At 38.2% G+C, this 27,509-nt stretch overlaps 1 protein-coding gene across 1 annotated transcript in view; it reads left to right on the forward strand.

The window, feature by feature from the left end:
* AHI1 (Abelson helper integration site 1) overlaps window positions 1–27,509 on the forward strand; it is a 90,883-nt gene that overhangs the window by 21,860 nt on the left and 41,514 nt on the right. The window contains exons 11-19 of the mRNA XM_080616319.1: window positions 647–779; window positions 1,968–2,091; window positions 4,222–4,451; window positions 4,779–4,882; window positions 5,779–5,897; window positions 9,536–9,666; window positions 10,861–11,001; window positions 11,549–11,751; window positions 19,782–19,899. Coding sequence (XP_080472445.1) covers window positions 647–779; window positions 1,968–2,091; window positions 4,222–4,451; window positions 4,779–4,882; window positions 5,779–5,897; window positions 9,536–9,666; window positions 10,861–11,001; window positions 11,549–11,751; window positions 19,782–19,899 — 1,303 coding nt within the window. The remainder of the gene's footprint in view (window positions 1–646; window positions 780–1,967; window positions 2,092–4,221; window positions 4,452–4,778; window positions 4,883–5,778; window positions 5,898–9,535; window positions 9,667–10,860; window positions 11,002–11,548; window positions 11,752–19,781; window positions 19,900–27,509) is intronic.

Here is a 27,509-nt window from a genome sequence, read left to right on the forward strand (position 1 = left end):
TTAAATAATCACATAACTACTCAGGATATTTTAATTCCCCTTGAACTTTTAATTGAGTTATGGAGAAAAAGCCCATGGTTTAAAGAGAGGAAGTGTCTGGGGAAAGGGGAAGGGTGACTATACACCTGTGTGTTTTATTAAAATGTTTCATGTCCAGTTATGTTTTAAAAAATCAGGAATGGACATACAGATTAGGACTGCTAAAGGTGATTTGGTAAACCAGAGTTTTGAGTGCCTGAAGTTAGTCTCCTGAGTTCAGACTGCAGTCATTAAGTTACTAAAAGTTGTGCTGAAACAAGCATGACTTACATTCAAACTCTAGCTTATATTACTGCTGATAGTCATCATTAAGCATTTCTTAAGATTAAGGAAATTATTCTATTTTAGATTTTTTTAGGGTTTTTCAAACTTGCCAGTTGTCTGTATTAATGAGGCAGAAATATACAAACTAGATGTGGCCCAAGTAATGCAGCAGAACTGCCTCTGTTTATAAACTTGATTTTTTTTATTTTTTTTTCTTTTAAATTCCCCTACGATGTTAGTTGCTTTTTAGAACTTATGCATGACAGTAACTAAGCATGTGTTTTAAGCATTAGGTAGTTAATATTCATAACTGTGTAATCCCATTTCTTACCTGAAAAGCTAGGCTTGCCGCATACCGAACAAGCTTCTGTTTTCACTGCGAGGTGGAGAGCTGGGCTGTTTCTGTATTCGTTTCTCTCATGATGGGAAAATGCTGGCAGCAGCATGTGCAGGAAGGAATGGTTATCCCATTATTTGTAAGTTTTAAATTTGGTTGGTTGTTTTTTTTTTCTTACTACTCATGTAGTTGCAAATTAAAAGGCAAAAGATGTATTTTTAATTTGTGGGTGTTTTTGCGGTTTTGTTTTATTATTGTGTTTTTCAAATTGTTCTAATGCATTAAAGAGCATTGAGAAAAGTGCACTTTCTATGTTCATAGGGCTGGAACTGGCTTTTCATGCATGATAATGTATGTATGGCTTAATGGTATGAAATCATGCTATTTCTGTCCAGAAGCCTCAAGCTGCACTAGGAGAAGTTTTGATTGAATATTAGGAAAAATTTCTTCACAGAAAGGGTAATCAAGTAGTGGAAGCAGCTGCCCAGGAAAGTGGTGGAATCACTGTCCCTGGAAGTGTTCAAAAACTCATGTAGATGAGGCCCTCAGTGATATGCTTTAGTGGTGGTCTTGGCAGTCTTAGGGTAATGGTTGGACTCAATGATCTTAAGGGTCTTTTCCAACCTTGCTGATTCTATGATAATGGAAATAAGAAATCAGTTTGCCTAAGAGACATATTTTCTGATAACAATGTTTTAAGTGAAATAACTTTTCAGCCTCCACCCCATATGCTTTTTGTGTAAGTTTTGTGAACATTGTCATCTGCAGAGACACTACTAGAGGCTGCTGTCTTTCATGATCCAGTTCAGTTTAGAACTACAAATTTTCCTTGTTACTCACACTTGGGGCTGCTGCTGCATAATAGCCTCAACTGCTTAGTTCTTAAGACCTGCGTAAGAACTTTAAGAACAGTATTTTAAATGTACACAAAGGAAATGTTTAAATGCAGGAAACAGTAACTCTAGGTTACTTCATTACACAGCCCCAGAAAATTATCTGAATTTCAATCCATTTCAAAGATTGGTCGAGTAGCTGTCAAAAAACATAAACCTAATCTTTGTTAATAATTTAAAACAAATAGGCTGTTCCTAAGGGTTAAAACATTTGTGACATTCATGAACCACTAGATGGAAGTATATGCTTGCTGTCCATGCATATTTAGCAACTATTTGATCTTGTTCTCTGAAAATGAGAAGACAATTAGTTGAATTATGATAGCAGAAACTTAGCCTAAGATTAGACTAAATGTTGCAATAATTGTATATAATTGTTTGTAATAACTAATGTTATTTTTTTTTTCTTATTTTTGCTGTTTAAACTTCACTAGTGTATGAAATCCCTTCTGGAGAGCTCCTGAGAGAATTTTATGGTCATCTTAATATAGTATATGATCTTTGTTGGTCGAAAGACAATCAGTACCTTCTTACTGCATCCTCTGATGGCATGGTCAGGTCAGTATAAAGATGTTCTGGCAGATAGCATCAGAAGCATTCAGAAAAAAGTGGTCCAATTTCATGCCTTGCTACAAACTGTGCTATAATGTATTAATTAAAGATTTTATTATAGCTTGACTCACTCTGTAATAATATAAAAATTGTGATGGGGTTAATCACACTGTATTTACCTATATTTTTTTCTAGTATATATGTATTTGAGACCAAAGCTTTTCCACAAACTGCAGTGTCTAAGTCTACCAGCGTAGCAAAAAACCAAAAGACTATATTTCAAGAAGTCACTGAGACAGCTGCAATACTCTCTCCTTGGAGAAACTGCCATATTATGAATGCAGTATTAAGTTTGAAGATTTGAACATTAGGCAGGAAATTGAATATTTAAAATTACAGTATGTGTATAAATTGGTCACGCTACACTTAGGTATGTAGGTTTTTTGTTGGTGGTTTTGGATACTTAGTTAAATAATTAAACTTAAATTGCTGTAAATGAAATGTGATAGTATTATTTCCAAGACTGAATGTGTACACATTTTCCTCTACAATTAAAAAGAGTACTGCAGTTCAGTGTTAATGTTAAAATACTAACCAAGGATTAAAAGCAAAACCTTCAAAACTGTGTAAATGCATGAAAATATGGCTGTGACTGTCCAATTTTATTACAGGCAACTTCATATGTTTTCATAGGGCTGGTTTGGTTGGGGGGTTTTTTATTTATTTATTTTTTTTTTTTTGCTCTTCAGATGCCTATCTGTTGTTTTTGTTATGCAACTCAGTAATGCTACAGGCAGTTGCATAATTGAAATGCCAGAAGAATTGTTAAATTTTATATTTATGTGTGGAACTGTTGATTTTTTTGCTGCTTGTATATAGACATAAAAAGAGTATTTTGAGAGGTTTTTATTTGGAAGCAAATAAGAATTTTTTATATTGAAGTAAATACCAATTTCAGTCATTTATGCTAGCTATAACGTGGCCCAGCAGTTCCTCAATTCTTGAATTGTGGCAGCAAGTTGAAACTGTAGTGGTCTGCCTCCTTTTCTGTGTACTATGCACAGTCACTGTACGAGTTACTAGTTCCTGTATTTATTGTCTGTTGCCTTGAGCTCCTTAAGAAGTCTCAGTTTAGGCAAGGAGTTTCTTCTTTTCCCCTTCCATATTGGGAGCATTTTGCTTTTTAAATATGCTAGAATTAAAGCACAAGGGCCAAAACGCACCCCCATTGCTTTCAGTTTGTTAATTGGATCATCTCAGATTGAGTTTTAAGGCAGCTTGAAGGGAAATATGGGAATTAATGGTAATTCCTCTTTATTTAGTGTTCCATGTTACCCTTGAGCCTTTCCACAATATTTGTAAGCAATAAATTGACTTTTATGCTGTTAAAGCAAAACCATTCTAAAAAAATAGGTAGAATCCTTATGACCTTTGCACAGTAAGTTGCAAGTTAATTGCCATGCTCTGTAAGATTGCAATTTTGTAATGAACTCATCTCTGAGTAAGCTTGTAATTCTTCAGTAGCCATCAGAATTAGTCACCCCACCTGGAAGTGTGGCACTCAAATAATTAAATTCTATATTGTAATTGAGCGCACTCTGAAATGTGCTATCCATCTGTATTTCATGATCCAGGTACCATTCTATTAATGGACTCGCTTTTGGGGAAGGCTCAGTAATAAAATATACAGCAAACAAAAAATAATCTCTTAAGAAAAATCTGATCTTGGAGGTATGTTGAAGGATAGAAAATAAATGAATAATAAGAACTGCATTTATGTGAAAAAAACATCCTTGAGATCACAATCACTGATGACAAAGAAACAAACTGTTCCATTTAATGGATTTTTGTATATGTATTTTAAAATGTGCAAAATATCCATTAAATGGGTAAGTAGTCATGAATTTACTTTGAAAACAGAGTACTATGTAAAGTAGTAAATGTGTCTTAATTCTTGTTAGGAAGTACTGTATTAAAGGCTTAAACATACATGGAACAAGTTGGTAGGATAGGCAGGTGGTGTCAAGTGTTTGCAAACATCTGCTTCTAGAACCAGTAGCTCAAAATATGGTATCAGTTATACCTGTGTATGTGATTGCTTTATATAGTAGATGTCCTAACGTCCTTTCCTTTTAGAATGTGGAAGATAGAATTGCAGGCAGCATCTGCAGTGAGAGTTTTTGCTCATCCTTCATTTGTTTACACTGCTAAGTACCACCCTATTGCTGACTCCTTGGTCGTGACAGGATGTTATGACTCAGTGATTAGAATCTGGAATGCAAATGTGAAAGAAATCCATGGGCAACTGCTACAGGAGCTTGATGGTCACAAAAGTTTCATCAACACACTTTGTTTTGATGCAGAAGGTACGTACTTAGTATTACTCTTTCAAATAGTCTTCAATTGAAGACCAGCTTGAATATTACTAGTTTGCTTTATTTCATAGACGTCTCTTGAAATGCTTTAGTAGGATAGAATAGTTTTAGATGTGTTTGCAATTAATACATTAATAATTAATACATTTGCAATTAATACATTAATGGTATACCTTATTTGAACAAACACAAAGGGATATATAGACCCTATATAAACTGAGAGGTAAGCATAGTAAGGACAAGCAAAAAAATATGTGGTACTTTTATTACTTCTTTTGTGTGGTACTCTTCTACTTATAAGATGTTGTTACTTCAAAGGGCTCCACATGTTCTCTGGAGATGGCTCAGGACTGATAATAGTTTGGGATACATTTGTCAAAGAAAGTTCTCAACACCTGTTTCAACAGTGGAAGATTAATAAGGTATACAAGTTCCTTAAACTAGCTGTGTGATTTTAATGGGAACTGTTCCAAATTTAGTTTTCTGATTTTAATTCAATTTGGTTTATACTTTATACATTATCTTTTTCTTTTCTTTTCTTTTTTTTTTTTTTTAAACTGAGTTATAGAATGATAGAATAGTTAGGATTGGAAAGGACCTTAAGATCATCTTGTTCCAATGCCCCTGCCATGGGCACGGGCATCTCGCATAGATATAAGGAAGAAATCCTAACCTAAACTTCCCCTGTTTCAGTTTAAACCCACTGCCCCTTATCCTGCCACTACAGTTCCTAGTGAAGAGTCACTCTTCAGCATCCCTGTAGGCCCCCTTCAGATATTAGAAGGCTGCTGTGAGGTCTCCATGCAGCCTTCTCTTCTGCAGGCATATTTTCTTTAAATGACAGCACAAAAGACCTGATAATGCTGTGATTCACGGACTTAAATTTTTTAAATTGTTTTGCAACTTCCATATTGTGTATATAAAACGTGAAAACCTGTGAGGTTTAATAGCATTGTACTACCAGATAAATGCTAATACATTAGGCTTGTTCCCTACAAACAGCAATGGAACAGACCACAGGCTTTACAAATCACCTTTGTTCATACATTGTAGAACTAAGGCTCAGTCAACATTTCTGTCATCAGCTGTGTTTCAGAAGTTTAGATTCACAGCACAATCTGCCTTGAGGTTGTGAAAAGTCGATTGCCTAGGATGTAATGCCTTAATATAGGAACAAAGTTTTTCCTTAAACAAATAGAACAAAGTGGGCAGAAAAAGACTAATGCAATGGAAAAATTAAGAACAATGTGTAAAAACATGTGGTTTAAACCACAAAGTTAGACTATTTTTTTTTACTTTATTTTCCTTGTTTCTGTAGGAAATCAAAGAAAATGATATTAAAGGAACACCAATAAATCATTTGGAGGTGCATCCAAATGGAAGGCGTTTATTAATCCATGCCAAAGACAGTACCCTCAGAATCATGGATCTCAGAATGTGAGTAGATTTTTGATGACAAGTGCATATTTCCTTTTTGTTTTGAAATTTGCTTGAGAAAATAAAGTGTATTAAAACATATTAAACATAAAATTGTAGAGAAGAAAGATGTCCTAATAAATACAGCAATATGAGGGCTTGGAAATGGTTTCAAAACACTGCTGTATTGCAGACCTTTTGTGTGATACTGGGTAAATCTTTTAGAATAGAATATCCAAAAATTACTAGATTACTTGAGAGTTTAAGGTGGCCTGAAGGAGAAGACATTAGACTCCACAAGATTGAATTAACTTTTAAAAATGCAATTTGGACATGAAAATACTGTGAAATTATAACATTTAGTTGTGCATTAGTTTCTCATTCATAAGACTTTGGGAAGAGTATTTTGATGATAAAATAGAATGAAGATTATGACATCATAAATACTGAAAAATGCAGTGATGTATGTATTATGGTATATTAAGTAGTCTGTGAGGTATTTTTAACTTATTTTATGATGATTTTCTAATTTGTAATAGCTATAAACATGATTTTTTAATAATAAGCTACAATTAAAAAGGGGACCACAGAATAACTTGAGTCATTGAGGCTGGAGAGTGTCCAGTCCAATCCCAGTAACCAAAGCATGACAGCATGTTATTCACAGCTTTGCCTGGTTGGGTTTTGAGGGATGGAGAACGTGCAGCTTCTGAGCAAGATGTCTTAGTGTTCATTCACCCTCAAAAGTAAAAATGCTTTTAATTTTAAATGAGATTTCCTGTGTTTCAATTTGCATCCATTCCCTCTTGTCCTTTCAGTGAATGACTTTGAGAAGAGTCTCGTTCCTATCAGTTAACACACATTGATGTTCTTAATATTAATATTTTATTATCTTTTATTATATATATATAATATATTATAATATATATATTTATCTTATTAATTATCTTTATATTAATATTCTCCTTCCAAAAGTCACACTAAAGATATGAATGCTGTTTCTGAGTGATTCATCCTTAATTTCATGGGTTCCCTTCCTCTCCTCACCACACAGAAAATCAAAGTTTCGTGGTGTCCTACATGAAATTACCTTGGGGGAAATACATTTACTATTGTAGCACAATGGTAAACCATTTATACTCTCAAGAAATGTAGGGAGGGAGGTGTTGGTCTCTTCTCCCAAGTCATAAGCAATAGGACAAGAGCAAATGGCTTCAAATTGTACAGGGGAGGTTTAGACTGGATATTGTGAAAAATTTCATCACTGGTAATAGGGTTGTTAAGCACTGGAACAGGCTGCCCAGGGAAGTGGTTGAGTCACCATCCCTGGAGGTATTTAAGATGTGTGGATGTGGTGCTTAGAAATATGGTTTAGTGGTGGACTTGGCACTGCTCAGTTAATGGTTGGACTTAATGATCTTAAAGGTCTTTTCCAACCTAAACAATTCTAGGGCTCTGTTGGGTTGGATATATGAACTAGCAGAAGACTTTCCAGTCTTACAGTGCACTCATCTTTTCCTGTAAATGATAAATTACCATGACCATCCTAGGGGTCTCAAATACCTGCTCAGTTGAAGCATGAAATCAGTGGATTAACAGAGGGAACCTTTAGCTTTTGAAGCTGATAGTGTTCTTCTATCACTTGCATTCCTAAAAAGTGCAGAGAGGTTTTGTTTGAGACAGAAAAATGGAAATTCCTATTAATCTCTAGGAAAGGGTTAATATGGGGAGCAATTTCACAATTATTTTAAGCCAGTTTATCCATAGAACACACCATCTCCTATCTCCCATACCTTTGGCCATGTATTCCTAGTGTTTCCTTTTCATCATTTCTGTAGAGATCTTTTGATGCAGGGTAAGTCAGATCAGTAAACTGATCCAACTAAAAATCAGCCTACAAATACAAATGATTAATTTTCATTTTTATCAGCTATCTGATCAAACCCATCAGATAGCTGCCCAAGCACAAGAGAAGAAATGAGGGAGAGCCTGGGAAAATAAGGGTGGAGAGGACAGCAGCAGGACTGCCGCTTTCGCTGCAGCCCACAGTTACTTTGGCTTAAGTCTACCAATAAACCACAGGGTCAGATACCCAGCAGTGATAATTTTACACGTCAGCATTAACTGTTCATTTGCTGCATGAGAAAAGAGGGGGTGGAGGTCACAGATCAACACAATTCACTTTGATTGACAGCTAGCTGTTCTTAACTTTGCTCTTTCAACTTGCTTTTTTTTGATCTTTTTGGATAATGCTGCTGTCCTGTCACTCAGGTATGTGATCAGGGATTTAATTTTGGTTCATACCTCTCCTTAGGGTTTCAGATGCAGGTTAGCTTTACATCTTGCAGAGCTGTTCTACGTGACGTCTTAGAGATCCTATCTTTCTTATTCACACAGCTAAAACTCTTATTTGAGATAATATGGTCTTCCACTGTAATCATTAAAGCATCCTTTCCTGTTGCTTACAGATATAATTGTATTCAGAATATTGTTTAAAATAGTTTTTCTGTCATTAACTGCATTGCACTTTTCCCAGCATACCTCCATTGGTTCTGCAGTAACACATTTTAAAAATTAGTATTTGAGGGCTATGGTGGACTGTTACCGTTCTTCTTGCCTCAAATTTTGCATTGTAGTATATTTGCTGTGTTAGCCTCTATTTTGAACTGTCGTATCTCTTCCCAAGCTGTACCTCATGTTTGGGAGGTAACAGTGTCTTGCAAGCTGGCTTTGCTTCTCTAAATCCTTTTGTAGACTCTCTCCTACTGGATGCCTACAAACTGTTCATTAGTAGGTCATTATTACTATGCTGACCAGTAGTGTTTCACTGAAAAAAGATTAGGATACCTAAGTTGCAAACTAGTATTAATAGTAAATCAACATGTAATTGATAATGGTTTTAAAGTGAAAGAGGGTAGATTTAGATTAGATATCAGGAACAAAATTCTTCACAATGAGGGTGGTGAGGCACTGGAACAGGTTGCCTAAAGAAGTTGTGGCTGCCCCATCCCTGGCAGTGTTCAAGGCCAGGTTGGATGGGGCTTTGAGCAACCTGGTCTAGTGGCAAGTGTTCCTGCCTGTGGTAGGAGGGTTGGAACCAGATGATCTTTAAGGTCCTTTCCAACCCAAAGCATTCTGTGATCGATCTCTGAAATTTATTGATTCTGCTGCTGGTTTTCTAACAAAGGAGGCATTAGCACAAAGAGTTAAAGAGAGCTGCTGTATGAATTTAAGCACTACTGGGATAAAATCAAGCTCAGGAAGCATGATGAAAACTTTTTTTTTGGCAGAACTTAGGGTAATAGTGGCAATTTCACGTTTTTTGCAAAGCCCCCAGGAACAAGAAAATGCTCATTACTGCATCTATATCCATTCTCTAGATCTGTTTTCTGTAGATCTAGATCTCTAGATTCTCCAGATCTGTTTTCTACTGAAAGGCAAGGATGTACACTTTCATCTATAATTTCAGATGCATTATGAAAACCAGGAAAAGAAAAGGTAAACACTGCTGTCCGCAAATGTGGGTGCTTGTGCATCTATTTGGGATGTAAGGTGTATTCATTTTTCTGAGGAATAGATGGGCAGATTGACATGTAAGAAGTTACATTGTCTATTCTGAAAGTATCTGCTACATTTGCAAACTGTTTTTCATCTTATAGCTTGGCTGCAAAGAAATTCGTAGGTGCCACAAATTGCAGAGAAAAGATTCGCAGCACCTTAACACCATGTGGTACATTCCTATTTTCTGGAAGTGAAGATGGAAAGGCTTATGTTTGGAATCCAGAAACAGGTAACATTATTTTATGGTCTAAAGTCAGGTTGTCAGGGGACAAAGGGTTTGTAAGCTTCATTGAAACACTTTTGATACGGAATAAAACTTCCCTAGTATGTTCTTGAATCCTAGAGCCTTAGCTCCACCTTGTGAGGAAATATTATTTATCTCTAAGTTTTAATTCTCTAGAGGGAACTAAAATACTGCAATTCTTTACATGTGGATGAGGATCTTAAAACAGAATGCACAAAAATGTCAAATCAGTCTTTCTGCTGGATTTGGGAATTAGGCTTTTGTTGAGAACCACTTCATCTGTTTCCCAAGAGTGGTCAGAGACTATGAATATTTTTGGCCTTTGGAATATAAGTTTTCTTTGTCTATTATTCCCCAGTTAAGTAGTTTCAAAATAGGTATCAAGATCTTTCTGGAAAACATTAAGCAAATGTAAGATTAAGAGTTTGTCGTCTTTGTTGTGCAGTGAGGTGGAAGGGACAAATAGTAAAAGGCAGCAGAATACACTTTTTGATGACATGATATTCTGTCTTCCGTTATGATCTAAATAATTTTTAAAAAGGAAAAAATAAATATTTTCTAACTGGCAGTTAACCAACGTTTCTGTTTTTAATTTCTTTCTACATTTGCAACAATATTGGCTTACATCTGTGAAGCTACATATGCCTGAAAACTTAAAGAATAAAAGTGGGAGGGACAAACTTCGTTATTAGTATGTTTTTACTGGGCTTTGACTCTTGCTTATGCACTGTGTTTGCATTCATAATGCCATCAACTGAAGGGCTAACTTTATTTTTCTAATAATTTTGTACTGAACTTCCATTCCTATTGTCAGCATTATATAGTCAAAATCCACAACCAAGATAGCTATCTCTGGCAAAATGCAAGCACAAACAAATACTGTGGAATGCCACCTTTCCAGAACTTGCTTATCAGAACAAGAGAACTCAGTTAACCTGGTGCATCCTCTGGGGTTTGCTGCATCTGTTGCTACATCACTAACTTTTCTGACTTATTCAGTAACTTAAAAATATGTGATATTTTTTGCTTTTATACCAAACACTACTTTTCAATAAGGAAGTTTACTTAGGAGTATTTATTTACAGTGGCAGTCACTGCACTGTAGTAATACAAGCCTTAACCAACTGCTATTTTGCTGCATCAAATATGCTTCCATTAAAAAACATTTTACTTCTGTAGGAGATCAGGTGGCCATATATTCTGAACTCTCCTTCACATCTCCACTTCGTGATGTTGCTTTTCATCCACATGAGCACATGGTATCATTTTGTGCATTTGGTCAAAACCAGCCAATACTTGTATACATCCATGATTATAAAGGTACAGTACAAATTTTCTTTATATACACCTGTAAGTATTTTATTTTTAGAAGTGATTTGCTAGTATTTGTACTGCTTTTAGAGGAAAAAGCAAACAGTCAGGTGATGATAATGGATATCTTTATCCTGGGAGATAACAAAACCAGACTGGACCGTGACCCTGAACAACCTGCTCTGGGTGACCCTGCTTTGAGCAGGGGCTTTGGCCTCGCCAATCACCAGAGGTCCCTTGCAATCTCAAGTTTAAACTTGTTATTGTATGTCATCCCGTGTGATTTTTACAGCACTTTATCGTATATAGGCAGTGTCATAAATATTTAAAAGCCTCTTTTAAGAGATATTGTGATCAGGAAGAGCCAGGGGAAAAATAGGGTAGTATGGGGAAAATTTCTGTTTCAGATTTTCCATATAGCACTATTAGTACAGATTCTGATGGTGTTCAACTGAAGACATGGCTGGCAAAATGACAACCATCATTCAGTATGGGATTTTTGTCCCATGGCAACTTAAAGTTTCACCTGACACAGAGATATTGGTTGTTTCTACAGTTGCACAACAGGAAGCTGAACTCATAAAAGATCTCAGTTCATCACTTACCACAGCTGCACCAAGAGGGCCGCAGTTCTTAAACAGTTTTTCTGAAATTCCTGTAGAAAAAAGTTTGGTGATGTCTCCAGCAGATCACTTTGTCAGTGTTGCAAGAGCATCAATGAGAATGCAGAAGGTGAAACAAAAACTTGATTCTGTTACAGTAAGTAAAATTTAATTTATTTCCAGAAGTATATGGTCTTCTCAGCCAAAATTCATATTCTGGACTGGTATATGTAGCAAAACCTATATATGTTGTCTTGCTGTCTGTTCTTCAGAAATGGATATATCGCTCACTAATATTAATGCACCTGTAAGTAGCTTTTTAGAAGAAATTAATCATATAAAAGTTATTTTTGTTTATTAAATATTTGATGACAAAGGATTCTTTTTGTCAATGCTTACTGCCAGACATACAATTACAATTTAGGATTTACTCCATAGGTCATTGTGGCTGAGCTTTAGAAAATTATTTTTCTTTTTTCCCCTTTTTTTTTTTTTTTTGGCCACTCTTCACATTTACAATTGTATGTGGCATAAATGGCAGGGGTTTCACAGCAGGGGGTGGTGGTGGGTGTGTGTGTAGGGGTTCAAGGCTGACCTGTAAGGGAGGACATCATGGACTGCCCTGTGCTGAGCACAGATGTTTCCAGCCAGCTCCAGGAAGGACAGTGTGGACCCACTGCACAAAACGAAATTGAAACCAAACAGGAAAGCATATGACACCTCTGAAAATGCATTTAAGAAAGGTCAGTAGCTGTTAGGGATAGGAGACACCAAAGCAGAGGAGGAAACGCAAAGGAAAACATGCCAGAAGGCACAAGTGGAGACACAGGAGGAGGGATGTGAGGAGGCACAAAAGACACAGAAGGAGGTATGAAGGAAGTGCAGGAGACATAAAGTGGTGCACAGATGGAGTTACAGGAAGGTAACAAAGCAGGCATGAAGGGAAAGACAGGACGTGTATGGACACACAAAAGAAATCACAGGAGAAAATACTGCAACCTCCTATTGGGCTACTCCTGGGTACTGAAGTTACTGCAACCCATGGAGGAATCCATCCCTGAGGGGATTTCAGAGGACATGCACTAAAGCAGTTGAAAGGAGTAAGAAACAAGGAGAAGCAAAAAGAGCAAGCCACTATGCACTAACCTGCACCACCCTTTGCCTTACTAAAGGGATTGAGTGTAACATGATGGCAAAAGCAAGGAGGCTAGGGACTAGAAAGGAGAGGAAAAAAGTGGCTGAAGCAAAGTTGAGACTGACAGAGAGGGTGGAAAAGTGTTTGGGAAGGGTATTCATGTTGTTTCTTAATACCTGAATTGGTAATAAAAACTTTTGGAATTGGCAATAAATTTAATTAAGTGAAATTCCCCAACTTGACACAATTTTGCGTGCAACAACAATGCAGAATATTCCTGAATAGTGCTGTGCAGTTATATTCCTGTTCACAATAACGTGAATAATATTCCTGTTCACAATAACTGTATTTGGGTTTGGGCTTATGTTTCATTTTTAAGTACTTTTGAATGCATATGGATTATTTTTTTAATGTAGTTTTAGGCTTTGTCTGCATTAATAAGTAGGGAAGCACAAAAGAAGCAGATGAGTAGATGAAAGCAGTTATTGCTGAGGATGCTGTGGCTACTGTCATCATGCTTTAGGGATTTAAGCTTTTATTTAGTCAGAGGCACAATATGGAGAGACTGGAGCATATAACCTTGTGTCTGGGACAAGTACTCTAGGAAGACATTCCAGAAGAAATGGACATCTTCTGGATGTCTTGTTGTCTGAGGAAGAAGTCAGAGATAATGAATTTATGGGTGTATTTATCATTGCAACTATTCAGTCCCTGGTTAGCCAGCACTTCAGATTTAACATGGTTCCATGGAACCATGTAGCTAGATGAAATAGATAAGGTTACAACTGTTAGGCTTGTGGTAAGCCTAACAAACTCTGTTTGAGAGAATAACTTTCAGCCACTGGAATTTTCTTACAATCAAGGGTTTGGGTAGCACATCCTCCAAATTCTCTACCTATGGATTAATACATATATGGGAGATGTCAGAAAGATCATCTGAGTCTTCTCACCGTGTGGGTTTCCAGACAGTACGGGATGGTGGTTAAAAGAGTCCACATTCAGTCTGATGTCTGTAACATAGGAGTGATGAGTACTTGCTTTCAGGGCTTTGTGAATCACTGAGAAATTGAGAGATTTCTTTTCTTTGAAAGGCTCTTGATACTCATCTTTTCAGTGATCCAACATGAAACTTGGGGATACTGATACCTCCTTTCCAAGCAGAGATCGAATAATTTCTGCATGTGGGTGCAGTATTGCCTGCCTCCATTATCAGATTCTGGACATCCCCAGAGTGTTTAGTGTTACATCAACACTAAAAATTTGTATTAATTTGTCATTGGGAATTGCAGATTTGTATGTGTGTGCATTTACATGTGTGCAACTCTTTCATGTGAAAAATTATGCATATATGTAAGTGTAGGCTTTACTGGAAGGCTTGTTAGAATGCATACTCACATAAATGATTTACAAAACTGTTTGTTGAAGTAGGAATTGAACAAGTTGCCACTCAGCGATGTACATGAGAATGTGTTAATACATCTGGGTACAGACAAGCGAAAACAGAGAAAGGAGCCTTTAATAAAGCCACATGTAGAGTAGCAAGTTGGAATATGAAAAGCCAAATCAGAACGCAAGTGTTATCTTGTACATATTTGTCTGATGTGGAAAATAAGAGAACTGGAAACTATATAGGCATTGTACTGGTCTTTGGGTCATGTTTGCATGTGAGTGCTTTGTCACAGACATGTAGGGGTTACCATTTTGGGACAGCTGTGTCAGCAGCATACCTTGTAGACAGTAAACCTGGCCTGAGGTTACACTTGGGGTCATGTCTTATGAGACAGAGGTGCTGGAGTCTCCCAACAGCAGATCTACTAACATAGGGGTTTCTGGGTTTGTCGTGGTTTAAGCCAGTCGGCAAGTCAGCCATGCAGTTTCTACTCCCCCCCCGCCCCGGAGGGATGGGGAGGAGAATCGAAAGAATGTAACTCCCATGGGTTGAGATAAAAACAGTCCAGTAACTAAGGTATAACACAAATCACTACTGCTACCACCAATAATAATAACGATAAAGGAAATAACAAGGGAAGAGAATACGATACTGCCTGCCGGAAATGTCCCCGACAGAGAAGAGGACGTGCCCTTCCGGGTAACTCCCAGTTACATCCCGGCATGACGTGCTGTGGTATGGACTACCTCTTTGGCTAGTTTGGGTCAGGTGTCCTGTCCCTGCTTCCTCCCGGCTTCCCCTTCTCCCTGGCAGAGCATGAGACTCACAAAGTCCTTGGTCAGGGTAAACATTCTGACCAGCAACTGAAAACATCGGCTTTATCAGTATTATTCCCAGGCCGAAAGTCAAAACCACAGCACTGCACCAGCTACTAAAAAGGAGAAAAACTGACTGCTGCTGCTGAACCCAGGACAGGGTTCAGTGTGTATAAACTTACCAGCAGTAACTAATGGATATAAAATTAACTTGTAAGTGCAAAGTTTGGAGGTCTACAACTTAGATACGTAATTTGAAAATGTAATGTGACTACATTAAAACTTGGTTTAAGCTACTTAGAAATAGAGAATATTCTGATCCTGTATAAGTGCAGGGGGTTTTGTTGTGACCAGTGCCTCCTTTCCAGGTCCCTTTAGAACCAATGTTTTTCTTCCTTTTTTCTTTTTCTTCTTTACTACCTAAACAGGAACCTTAATGAATCATAGAGGAAGTTTTCTTATTTCTCCTTTGCAACATTACCATTCTTGTTAGCCCAGAAAATGTGTAATTAGAGCCAAAAGTTGAATATTGGGTTAAAGCTTTAGCAATTCACAAACCAGAATGCATAATCAGCTTCTTTACCACACAGAAAAAATAGGGTATAGTGAATCTTGGCAGCAATTATTACTTGTTTCTGTCTCAGGGAAGTAATGCTAGTGTATGTTTCTATTCACAGAAGTTTTTGATAGGAAAACACTTAACCCATCTCTAGTCATTGAAAGAACTCATAAGTGCTTTTCATTCAGTGTTCCTATTTATGTATTTAAACTGTCTCTTCCATCTAGTAATCAAAATACCTGTTTCTAACTTTGTATAACAAGGAGGTGATGTATTTAGGTATAGGGAGAAGGTCTTCCTTTGCAGGTATAATATGCACTGAATTGTGGTTTTTAGGTATCAAGATATTCATGCTATAATTTGAAGGGGAAAAAAAACCTTTGTGGCACTTAAGCATATGTACATTCTCTGTAGTAATAGTCCTAGAATTAATTATATGTTGGCTGCCTCCTCTCTTAATATCTAAATACTTGCAAATTATTAAAAGTCTGATTGTCTTTTCCATTCTTCATGATGTATTTCTGGAAATTGTTATTAAAAGGTTATCAAAGTGCTTACCAAAATCCTGATACTCACAGGGTTCTAAGTATGATATTAGACAAGTAGAATGTGAAAGTATTCTTTCCTATATATGGAAATGCTTACACATGTTTAAATTTTTTTTTGTTGTTCTTCGAGTGTATTTAATACTGTACCAGAATTGATTACAAGAGTAGGTACTGTGAGAGAATCCAGAAGCTTATACCTTGGGTTGTATCAATAAAGTATAAGCATTTTGTGATGTCTGATTTCATTTTATTTCAAATTCAATTTTCAACTTTTAAATTCTGCAGAATCATGGTTTAATAATATTTTTAAACTGTCTTTAAAAACCGTGTCCTAGATGTCTAAAGTTTCAAAAGGGAAGCCTAAAACTAAAAGCAGGTAGTATAGAGCTAAAAGAGGTAGTATAGAGCTGGCCAACTTGACTTGGCTTGCAAGTATATATGGAAATGCTGATTATATTGATTGCAAAGATTATAAAATTGCATTCTCTGGAAAGAGAGAAATTGTTATTGTCAGCTTGTCTAGTCTTTCAGTATTGTTTTTGTTTCAAGCAATTCACTTTTAATGTGAAAACTAGTTCCACAGAAAATGTAGATTTACATAATTTGCATAGAGCTGCCCTAACAAAAAAGAAAATGCAAATCAGCTTTGTTTAAACTTGGCAAACATTATGTAGGTATTCTTTTTTTCTCTACAAAAGCTACACGAATGTTATAACTGAGTTTTACTCAATTCAGGATAGTAGTAAACTGTATCTTTGATAAAGCTGTGGTTTGTGTATGAAGCAAGCAGAGCCTGTTGTGAAAAATAAGTAGATTAATGGTTGGCTGTCTTAGCCAACTTCACTCGTTGTAAAGGTATTTAGCAATGCCTTTCCACAGCATGCATTTCAAAAAGAAATGATTGCTTCATTGTGTTCTGTAGGTAGTCTTATGTCCGTCTGTTGCAGGAGAATTAATTATTCTTCATAGGACAGTGTACTTCAAGTGGAAACAGTTCTGCTGAATCATTAGTCCTTACTTATTAGCTGAGCTGTTCCTTCTTGTGTTATAATGCTGCGGGTTCTTTTCCACTTTGGACTTTTTAGAAATTTAACTAATACTTAAGAGCTGGTGGCAGAAAGGTCATTAAAACTCTGATTTCATGTTTACTTTGGATGGGCAGCCTTGTGTAGCTCATCTGCGCTAACCTTCATTGCCATTAAGTGCAGGAATTAATCACTCCTATTAGACTGCTTAAGTTTAAAACTTCAATTTTTATCAAAAAGGGATATTAAAATGTTTTTTTAATCTTGTTTTAAGGAATTGGAGAAGAAGGGCTGTGAGATAGAAATTATTTTGCATTTTAAAAAGGCTGATTTTCTTAAATGTTCAGGACCATGCTTTCAGTCTTCTAATGTACATGTCTATTTCATTTCATTTCAAAGCATGCTATTTGGAATTTATAATGAGAGTATTTGGGTAATACAGCAGATAAATAAAGAGAAGTGAATTAAATACTGTACAGGAATAATTTATATACAGAATTCCACATCTCTTATTCATTCAAGCACCACAATCAAGAAATTTCTCCTGTAATTTTTTTTCCCTTCAGGTTGAAGTGGAGAAGTGGCTGTGAAAGTGCTAGTTCTGAATAGTTTGCTCTGTTGGGTTTGGTTTGATTCCCAACGTCTGATATATTCAACCTGTCCTCATTCCCTGGTAGGGTCTGAAACCAACTTTTTAATAGCAAATTTGAAAGATAATTCCATGAGTATACTTCACTGGAAAACATACGTTTGTACCATTGACGGTATAGTGTGCATTCAGTAAGAAATTCATGCAGGGAGGAGATCTTCTCATCTGTCTTACTGCAGAAGGGCTCTCCCTAGAACTAGCAGTATATAAAAGAAGATGAGACTGGAAAGCTGAGGTTGACAAGTTTGCAGAACATATTAGTTTTGTCTTTGAGTAAACGTATAAGCTTTACACTGTATTTTTTTTAAAACTTTATTTTTTACACTTTATTAAACGTACAGACTTTATGCTGTATTTTTATGGATCAGAGAAAACATATATTATCACAACTTAGTCGCTTGCATATGTAAGTCTAAGAAAACCAGATTTATTTTGCTGTTCAGAAAAACAGGCCTCTTCTGCTTACATTTCACAACTACTGTTTACTAACATTCAGTTAAATCTGCACACTTCAGTAAAATCTAGCTGGTTTAATTTTTTTTTTTTTTTTTTTTATCATGTTCAGTGGTCTCATTTTCTGTCTTGCTTTTATCTCTGGTCAGTTTTGGAGTACAGTTGTTACAATTGCATACAGTTGCTGAGGGAATACTTAACTAACAAAAGACAGCTTTTACTTTTTTTTTTTTTACTTCAGTAAAATTAAATCTATTTTGCTGCACAAAGAACAGATACATTAAGATGAAGGGCTGATGTAGTAATACAGACAAGATAGCAGATACCCTCTATGGCCCAGTCAAGTTACCCAACACAGTTTTAGTGCTGTATTACCAGCGTCTCAATACACCTGCCAATGGCCAAATATTATGCGTTATTGAAGCCTGTTGAATTGCATAATATTTATTAAATGACAGAAATGGTAGTATATAGAAATTATATAACTTCTGGAAATAATCCATGGATTCACTTTGGTTTAGCTGTCTTGTTTCTTTAAATAGAAGTTACAAGCCAATAGATTGAAAATTTGCAAAACGTCAGTGTTCTGTTTCAGCCCACAACTAAAGTTGAAGGGCCTGATCTAGAGTTTACTGAGGCCGAAGGAAGTGCTCCACTGATTGTGGGCTTTTAGTTGTATTTAGTGATCATATGCATCTATTCTAGGTTGAATTCTAGGCTTGACTCCTGAAATTGTCAAGAATTATGTTGTTTTATGTAAATAACTCTCAAAAATTTGAGCATCTGAATCTATTTTGCTTGAATATTTGCTTAAATATTTTATCTAAGGCCTATTTTCCCTCCCCTTTGGCTGCATTACTGAAGCAGTGAAAATAGTTTAACAAATAGTAAAATTCTCAATTGGATGAAGAAAAAACCCTAATATTACTGGGGTTTACATAGGGTGTAGTGGATAATAATATGTCAAGAGTAAAGTTTCGGAAAGGTTTCTGATTTATGATAGCTCCATATATATCAAGAAACTCCTTATCAAACCACATTTTAACTACATTATATTTTTTGCTATGGAAATTAGGATAGCAGATGTTTTTTCTGTAGGTTGCATAAAGGAAGTGTCTGGTGTTTTGGTCTAAATATGCTTTATTGATTTTGCAGAAATCAGCGTTGTGTTAGGACTGGTTTATGTTTTTTCCCTCTCATTCTGATTTTGGGTAATCTCTTTGTAGATGTAGTGTACTTTCAGTACTCAAAAATGAAAAGTTACTTTACATTTATTTGTTTATAACCATACATAAGTATTATTTTATTTTTATGCAGAAGGATGCAATGAGATGGAGCTCAGACAGTTCTGTTCCATTGTTTGCACTGCTTGAGAGTGTGTCCATATGTAAATATCTAATTCAGTTTGTAGCTATATCAGTAATTTTACCAAGTGGTGCCTCCAAATATTCTAAAAATAAAAAACTAAACATACAAACAAACAAAAAACTCCATAATTGAAATTGGAATTTAATAGTTACTTACAGTAAGCAAATATTTCTCTTCTAGCTGTTGCATCAGTAAGTAACCCAGGAAATTACACTTCACTTTCTGATTTGTCTTTCCTATTACAGGCAAGCACAAATCTCTCGCTTCCTGCGCCATCATCACTGTCACCACACTCCAAGCTAAGACTGCCTGGCACTCTGAGCACTCCACTGAATCCTCTGTATTCTTTCACTACTAAAAGCGGTAAGTTTATTTATTTCTTCACTCTTTGTAGAGAATGGGTAATAACTTCCTTGAGGATTTTTTTCTGCCTTTGTAAATTTTGCTGTCTTTCAGGAAGTGTCCTGGTTTTTATATGTGATACTGTTTATAGTGTAGTGTGATAAGGTCCAATACTGATACATGTTCCCTTGTAATGGCTTGGGTTTTTCCTCTAAGCTGTAACGTTATTTATTAGCACTGTAAGTTCCTAGAAAAGTATGAGATTGCCAGCTTTTTTTAATTTAATATTTTGATATTTTAATACTCTCTAAAGTATCCTAAATGCAGACACAGAAAGACAATAAAATCATATTTTTAAAATCATATGTACTGATATAAGAAAGCAGTACTAAGAAAAGCTGTTTACATAAGAACCATAATGCTCAGTAGCCTATTTGCAGTTGTGTTTAATCTATTTGTAGAGGGTTGTTTCTAAAGACGTTTTGTATTCAAAGATTTTGAGAAAAAGGGCAAACAATAAAATTATGCGTTTTTGTGATACTTACTTTTCTAATAATACTTGATGCATTGCTAGTCACAATATTTGTTAATAAAATTGATAATTTCATGCCTTTTTCTCTTTTCGGGGGATATCTGTAAAATAAGACAGAAAATGAAAACCTTGGTTTTGAAGTAGTTTTTGTTTTGTATCCTTGAGAGGAGTGAAAAGAAGTCCAGGGAGATGGTGGAATATATAATAAACTAAAAACCAGGTAATAGAGATTTGAAATGTAGATAGTAAAGATAGGAATAGTCTGAGATTTAACATGCAGATAGTAAAGATAGAAATAGTCTCTATAATTATATAGAATTATCTCCTAAAGGCAGATAATTTTCTTCACAAATCGAGTTATGATTACTTTTTCTGAGGATCAGGGGAAAGGAATTGACCACTACTCTCAGAATTGCTCTTAGTCACTAATTCACAATGCAAATGGTCATACACCAATTAACTTCTGGTTTTCCATTTTCTACCTAAATATAAAAGCTTAGAACCATAGTAATCATCTGTCACACAACAGATGCTTATCATTTCCAAAGTGTATAAATCTTACAGAAACAGTAGAATACATATGCTGTCCTACATGCTGTGAATATGTAAAGTAAGTGGACTAACCCTTCGAAGAACATTAACAAATATTTTAAGGTGGTTTAAATAGCTATACCTAATATTGCTCAAACCAGTGCGTTTTATTGTCTTGAATTTTACTTTATGCAGAAGCACGGAAAAGTGTGTTGATGGAGCCTTTCTTAGACAGCATGAACAAATGTAGAAATATTTTACAGCTATTCATATGCACTCCCAATGTAGTCATTTCCAAAACTGACTAATAGTTTTAGATGATCCACGAGTACAGGATATTACGTACGCAAGGGAAGTAGTTTTAATGGTCTTTCAACAGTCAATGAAAGCAATGAGAAAAGATTTTTAGGGGGGAAAAAAGACCAAAAAATGCTGGTGGGCCATAACTGAAATATATTTTTCTGTAAGAATCATAGAATCATAGAATAGTTAGGGTTGGAAAGGACCTTAAGATCATCTAGTTCCAACCCCCCTGCCGTGGGCAGGGACACCCCACACTAAACCATGTCACCCAAGGCCTCATCCAACCTGGCCTTGAACACCGCCAAGGATGGAGCATTCACAACCTCCCTGGGCAACCCATTCCAGTGCCTCACCACCCTCACAATAAAGAATTTCTTCCTTATATCCAATCTAAACTTCCCCTGTTTAAGTTTGAACCTGTTACCCCTTGTCCTGTCACTACAGTCCCTGATGAATAGTCCCTCCCCAGCATTCTTATAGGCCCCCTTCAGATACTGGAAGGCTGCTATGAGGTCTCCACGCAGCCTTCTCTTCTCCAGGCTCGACAGCCCCAACTTTCTCAGCCTATCTTCATACGGGAGGTGCTCCAGTCCCCTGATCGTCCTCGTGGCCCTCCTCTGGACTTGTTCCAACAGTTCCATGTCCTTTTTATGTTGAGGACACCAGAACTGCACACAATACTCCAAGTGAGGTCTGACGAGAGCAGAGTAGAGGGGCAGGATCACCTCCTTCGACCTGCTGGTCACGCTCCTTTTGATGCAGCCCAGGATACGGTTGTCTTTCTGGGCTGCGAGCGCACACTGCTGGCTCATGTTCATTTTTTCATCGACCAACACCCTCAAGTCCTTCTCCGCAGGGCTGCTCTGAATCTCTTCTCTGCCCGACCTGTAGCTGTGCCTGGGATTGCTCCGACCCAGATGTAGGACCTTGCACTTGTCATGGTTAAAGTTCATAAGGTTGGCATCAGCCCACCTCACAAGCATGTCGAGGTCCCTCTGGATGGCATCCCTTCCCTCCGGCGTATCAACCAAACCACACAGCTTGGTGTCATCGGCAAACTTGCTGAGAGCGCACTCAATCCCACTGTCCATGTCACCGACAAAGATGTTGAACAAGACTGGTCCCAACACCGATCCCTGAGGGGCACCACTCGTTACTGGTCTCCAGCTGGACATCGAGCCATTGACCACAGCTCTTTGCGTGCGGCCATCCAGCCAGTTCTTTATCCACCGAGTGGTCCACCTATCAAATTGATGTCTCTCCAATTTAGAGATCAGGATGTTGTGTGGGACAGTGTCGAATGCTTTGCACAAGTCCAGGTAGATGATGTCAACTGCTCTGCCCCTGTCCATCAGTTTTGTAGCGCCATCATAGAAGGCCACCAAATTGGTGAGGCAGGATTTCCCCTTAGTGAAGCCATGCTGGCTGTCACCAACCACCTCCTTGTTTTTCACGTGCCTTAGCGTGCCTTCCAGGAGAATCTGCTCCAAGAGTTTGCCAGGCACAGAGGTGAGACTGACTGGTCTGTAATTCCCTGGATCATCCATTTTCCCCTTTTTGAAAATGGGGGTTATATTTCCCTTTTTCCAGTCATCGGGAACTTCACCTGACTGCCATGATTTTTCAAATATGATGGCCAGGGGCTTAGCAACTTCATTCGCCAGCTCCTTCAGGACCCGCAGATGGATTTTGTCAGGTCCCATGGACTTGTGTACGTTTAGGTTTTTAAGATGGTCTCGAACCAGATCCTCTCCTACAGTGGGCCTAGGGTCTTCATTCTCATGGTCCCTGCATCTGCCTTCCAAGACTTGGGTGGTGCGGTCAGAGACTTTGCCAGTGAAGACTGAGGCAAAGAAGTCATTAAGAACCTCAGCCTTCTCCAAATCCAGGGTAGCCAGTTCTCCAGATATCTTCCGAAGGGGGCCTACGTTGTCCCTAATCTATCTTTTACTCGCTACGTACCTATAGAATCGCTTGCTATTATCCTTAACATCCCTAGCCAAGTTCAATTCTCACCTGGTTTCTAGCTTCCCGGACAACATCCCTGTATTCTTCCCAGGCCGCCTGTCCCTGCTTCCACCTTCTATAAGCCTCTTTTTTCCTTTGAATTTTCCTGAGCCACTCCTTATCCATCCAAGGAGGTCTCCTGGCCCTCCTGCTGCACTTCCTTCTAGTTGGGATGCAACACTCCTGAGCTTGGAGCAGGTGATCCTTGAATAACAACCAAGAGTCTTGCGCCCCCCTGCCCTCTAGGGCTGTATCCCATGGAACCTTACTAAGCAGGCTCCTGAAGAGACCAAAGTCTGCTCTCTTGAAGTCCAGGGCAGTGACCTTGCTGCACGCTCTTCTCACTGTCCTGAGGATCTCGAATTCGACCATCTCGTGGTCACTGCAACCAAGGCTGCCCTGGAGCATCACATTTCCAACGAGCCCTTCCCTGTTGGTGAGCACGAGGTCAAGCATGGCACCTCTCCTTGTCGGCTCCTCTGTTACTTGCAGAAGGAAGTTGTCTTCCACACAATCAAGGAACCTCCTGGATTGCTTGTGCCGGGCTGTACCTTCACTCCAACAGATGTCAGGGTGGTTGAAGTCTCCCATGAGAACAAGGGCCTGTGAGCGTGAGGCTGTTCCTATCTGTCTGTAGAGTCCTTCATCCACAGATTCCTCTTGATCAGGCGGTCTGTAACAGATCCCCGCAGTAATGTCCCCCATCGCTGCTCTCCCTTTAACCTTGACCCGCGAACTCTCTGTCTACTGCTCACCCGTCCCCAAACAGAGTTCCATACTCTCCAGCCTATCCCTAACATAAATGGCAACTCCCCCTCCCCGCCTGCCAGGCCTGTCTTTTCCAAAGAGCCTGTAACCTTCCATTCCAACACTCCAGTCGTAGGAGCCATCCCACCATGTTTCTGTGATGCCTGTTGTATCATACCCCTGTAGACATGCACACATCTCTAATTCCTCTTGTTTGTTCCCCATGCTACGGGCGTTTGTGTAGAGGCATCTCAGCCGAGCTCCAAATGAAGCTGGCTCATTGGCTGGAGCAGCTGGAATATCTCTGCATCGCTCCAAGCATTTATTATAGGTGCTGGCAACTGACTGGGTGTGTTGGGATTGAATGATGCCCCCCTCCCCCAACACATCTAGTTTAAAGCAACCTTGACCAGCCTGGCAAGCCTCCTACCAAAACCACTCTTCCCCTTCTTTGTCAGATCAGCTCCACCAGCCCCCAGTAGACCTGGCCTACTAACTTGGGCCCCATGTTCAAGACACCCAAACCCCTGACTATGGCACCACCCTTTTAACCATTTATTAACCTGGCCGATCCTCCTAGTTTTTTTAAGGTCCTCCCCTGTATCCTGGAGAATTGATGAAAAGACAATCTGAGCTCCAGAGCCCCTAACCACCTCTTCCAAGGCTCTGTAGTCCTTCTTTATGTTCTCCAGCCTACTGCTATCAACATCACTAGCACCCACATGGATCACCAGAAGTGGGTAATAGTCCGTGGGTCTCACTAGAGCAGGCAGCCTGTCTGCAACATCCCTGATCGTGCCCCAGGTAGGCAACACACCTCCCTCGAGACCTGTTCAGGCTGACAGATGAGTGCTTCTGTCCCTTTCAAAGTACAGTCCCCTACCACTATGACCTGCCTCTTTTTCCTGGCAGCACCAGTAGTGATCTTCTTTAGCGGCGCAACTGCCGGTTGTTTCTGGTGCAAGTGCCCTTCCTTCTTAGCATCCTGCAGGACAGCAAAGCGGTTCTAGGTGGGGACAACAGCTTTAGGAGGAAGTCCCTTGCTTTTAATTGTGCTCTTCCTCTTTTTTTTGTGTTGTTTTTCGTTGTTACTATTTCCCAGCTTCCTGGGTTGACAGCCTCCTCCGCTCCTCCATGAGCTTCAGGGGACGCCTGAGGCCCCTGCACAGTTTGGGCCTGGAGGAGGCAGTCCTGCTTGCTCTCAGCTTCCCTGATATCTTGCAGCCTATTGACAGCGTCCCGCAGCTCAGCCACCTGCTGCAGGAGGATCTTTTAAAATTCCAAATTGCTTCTCTATCATGTTGTGGCCTTCCAAGTTGTTCTAGAGTGATAAAGTTGTTTTCAATGAAACGTATGAGTAAGATTTACTCATCTATTTCATCTTTCCTTGTTGGTTATAAAAGTTATAAAGATAGGTGCTGGTGTTCATAGCTCCTAACTGCCAGTTTAATTTCACTTTTGAATGATAGAAAATCTGTACTTAAGCAAATCTATTCATTTATGGACTGTGTTTGAAGCACAAAACCTTTCTTTTCTGTGTTGGTTTCTTATATACTATATATATGCTTTTCTGTGCCTACATTATTGGGATGTTGCGTTGTTAACTGCCTGTAATACAGAGATCCTTCATTTTTGTCAATCAGATGGTTACATATTCATGAGGGTTATGTTGGCAGTTTTTCAGTCTTCTCATTCTCACACTTTCCTGTCACCTTTTGCTGTGTATTCAGTGCTGCTTTAAAGCAAAATGCGGAATTCCCATTAGAGTGAAGTCCCTACAGGTAGCATGTGTAAAGCGCTGTTAGCAATTTTTTTAAGCATGTAACTGGTGTATGTGCATGCTGTATTAACTTGACAAGCCTTTAGCTGATGTTTTATATGGATAGTGTAGTAGTGTGGCTACATGCATCACTGTCTTTTAAAAAGACAATTTGAGGATTTAGGTCTTGTATTAGGTAGGAAATAGTGGAAAAGTGGGGTATTGACCTTTGTAATTTATGGGCAGTAGCAATAATATGGCAGATCTTTCATGACATAAATCTTTTTGTATCCAGATATATTTGCAGAAATTGCTGTAATTTCATAATATTTCAAATAAAAGTAATATTCACTACTATGCTTTTTTAAACATGCCTGTCCATTCTAACAGTTGGGTTCTATATCCTCTCAAACATACAGTATGTCTTGGCTTTTCTTCAAGTGCATACCTTCAGATGTATGTAGGCTTTCATGATAGCTCAGTCATTGTTCTGCTGTTTATCTTCCTGACTTCTCTCGAGATCAGTTATCACATAGTCACTAAGGCAGGACTGCTTTTTGTCTCCAACTAGTTCTGTCTTATTCATTATTAACATGCTCAGGGGTGCAGCCCCTTAGTCTGCTTGTCCAGCACCTGCATCAAAAAGTCCTTGGTGCATTCCAGAAGTCTGAATTGCTTTTAGCCTGTGTTTTTGTCTCATGAGCAGGTACTGAGGTGGTTAAAAACCTCCATAAGAGTTGTGGCCTTGACTGTGAGACTTCTGATACATACGCTCTTGACAAACCTGTCACCTGAGCTGTAGCGTTCTTAGAGGTATTCAAACCGAACTAGGTATGGTCCTGAACACTCTGCTCTAGATAAACCAGCTCTAAGCATACGGGTTGTGCTACATAGTTTCCACAGGAGCCTTTCCACTTTGATGATACTGTGTTCTTTACTAATCTCACACAAAGAGCAGTCTGTGCTTGGGAAAGGTGCTGAATCTCTGCATTCAGCTTAAATGGTATTTTGTGTATTTCATCCTGCACTGGTGCATGGGATTATTGCTCCTCAAATGCAGGACTTTGCATTTCCCTTTGTTGAAATCCATAAGGTTCTTGTTGGCCCATTTTTGCAGCCTGTCAGTGTCTTCTGAATGGCAGCATGTCCATCTGGTGTATCAGCCACTCCTCCTAGTTTTTTATTGTCTGCAAACTCACTGAGTGTGCGCTCAGTCCCATCATCCAGGTCATTAATGGAATTGTTAAACAGTATCAACCCCTGGAGTGCGCTACCAGTGACTGATCTCCAGTTAGATTTCATGTGAGTGGTTACAAACCTGTGATCCCTGCAGCTCAGCCAATTTTCAGTGCAGTCCTCTGCACTGTCTGTTTACACAGTCCATACTGTAGCAGTTTGTCTGTGAGAATGCTGTGGAAGACACTGTTGAAAGTCTTGTTAAATCAAGGTTAACATCTGTTGTTTTCCAATCAGTGCTATAGAGTACTGTGCAAGAGATGTAAAGTTTTGTCAAGAGTATTGTTAGAATTACTAAGAAAAAGTAATGAATTTTGACAAATAGTGATTAACAAAAGTAGATATACATATTGTTTCTTATGTGTTATGTATAAAACATTTCACTAGACAGATTTCTTAAAATTTAACAAAATTAATTTAAATTTGAGAGGAAGTCATGGAACTTAGGTTTTCTTCCTCTCCATCCTGATAGCTTGTCAGTTGGAATTTTTCAAGTGTGTAACTCATTTTGCTAGA

This window comes from Psittacula echo, assembly GCF_963264785.1.
Source record: "Psittacula echo genome assembly, chromosome: 4".
Lineage (NCBI taxonomy): Eukaryota > Metazoa > Chordata > Aves > Psittaciformes > Psittacidae > Psittacula > Psittacula echo.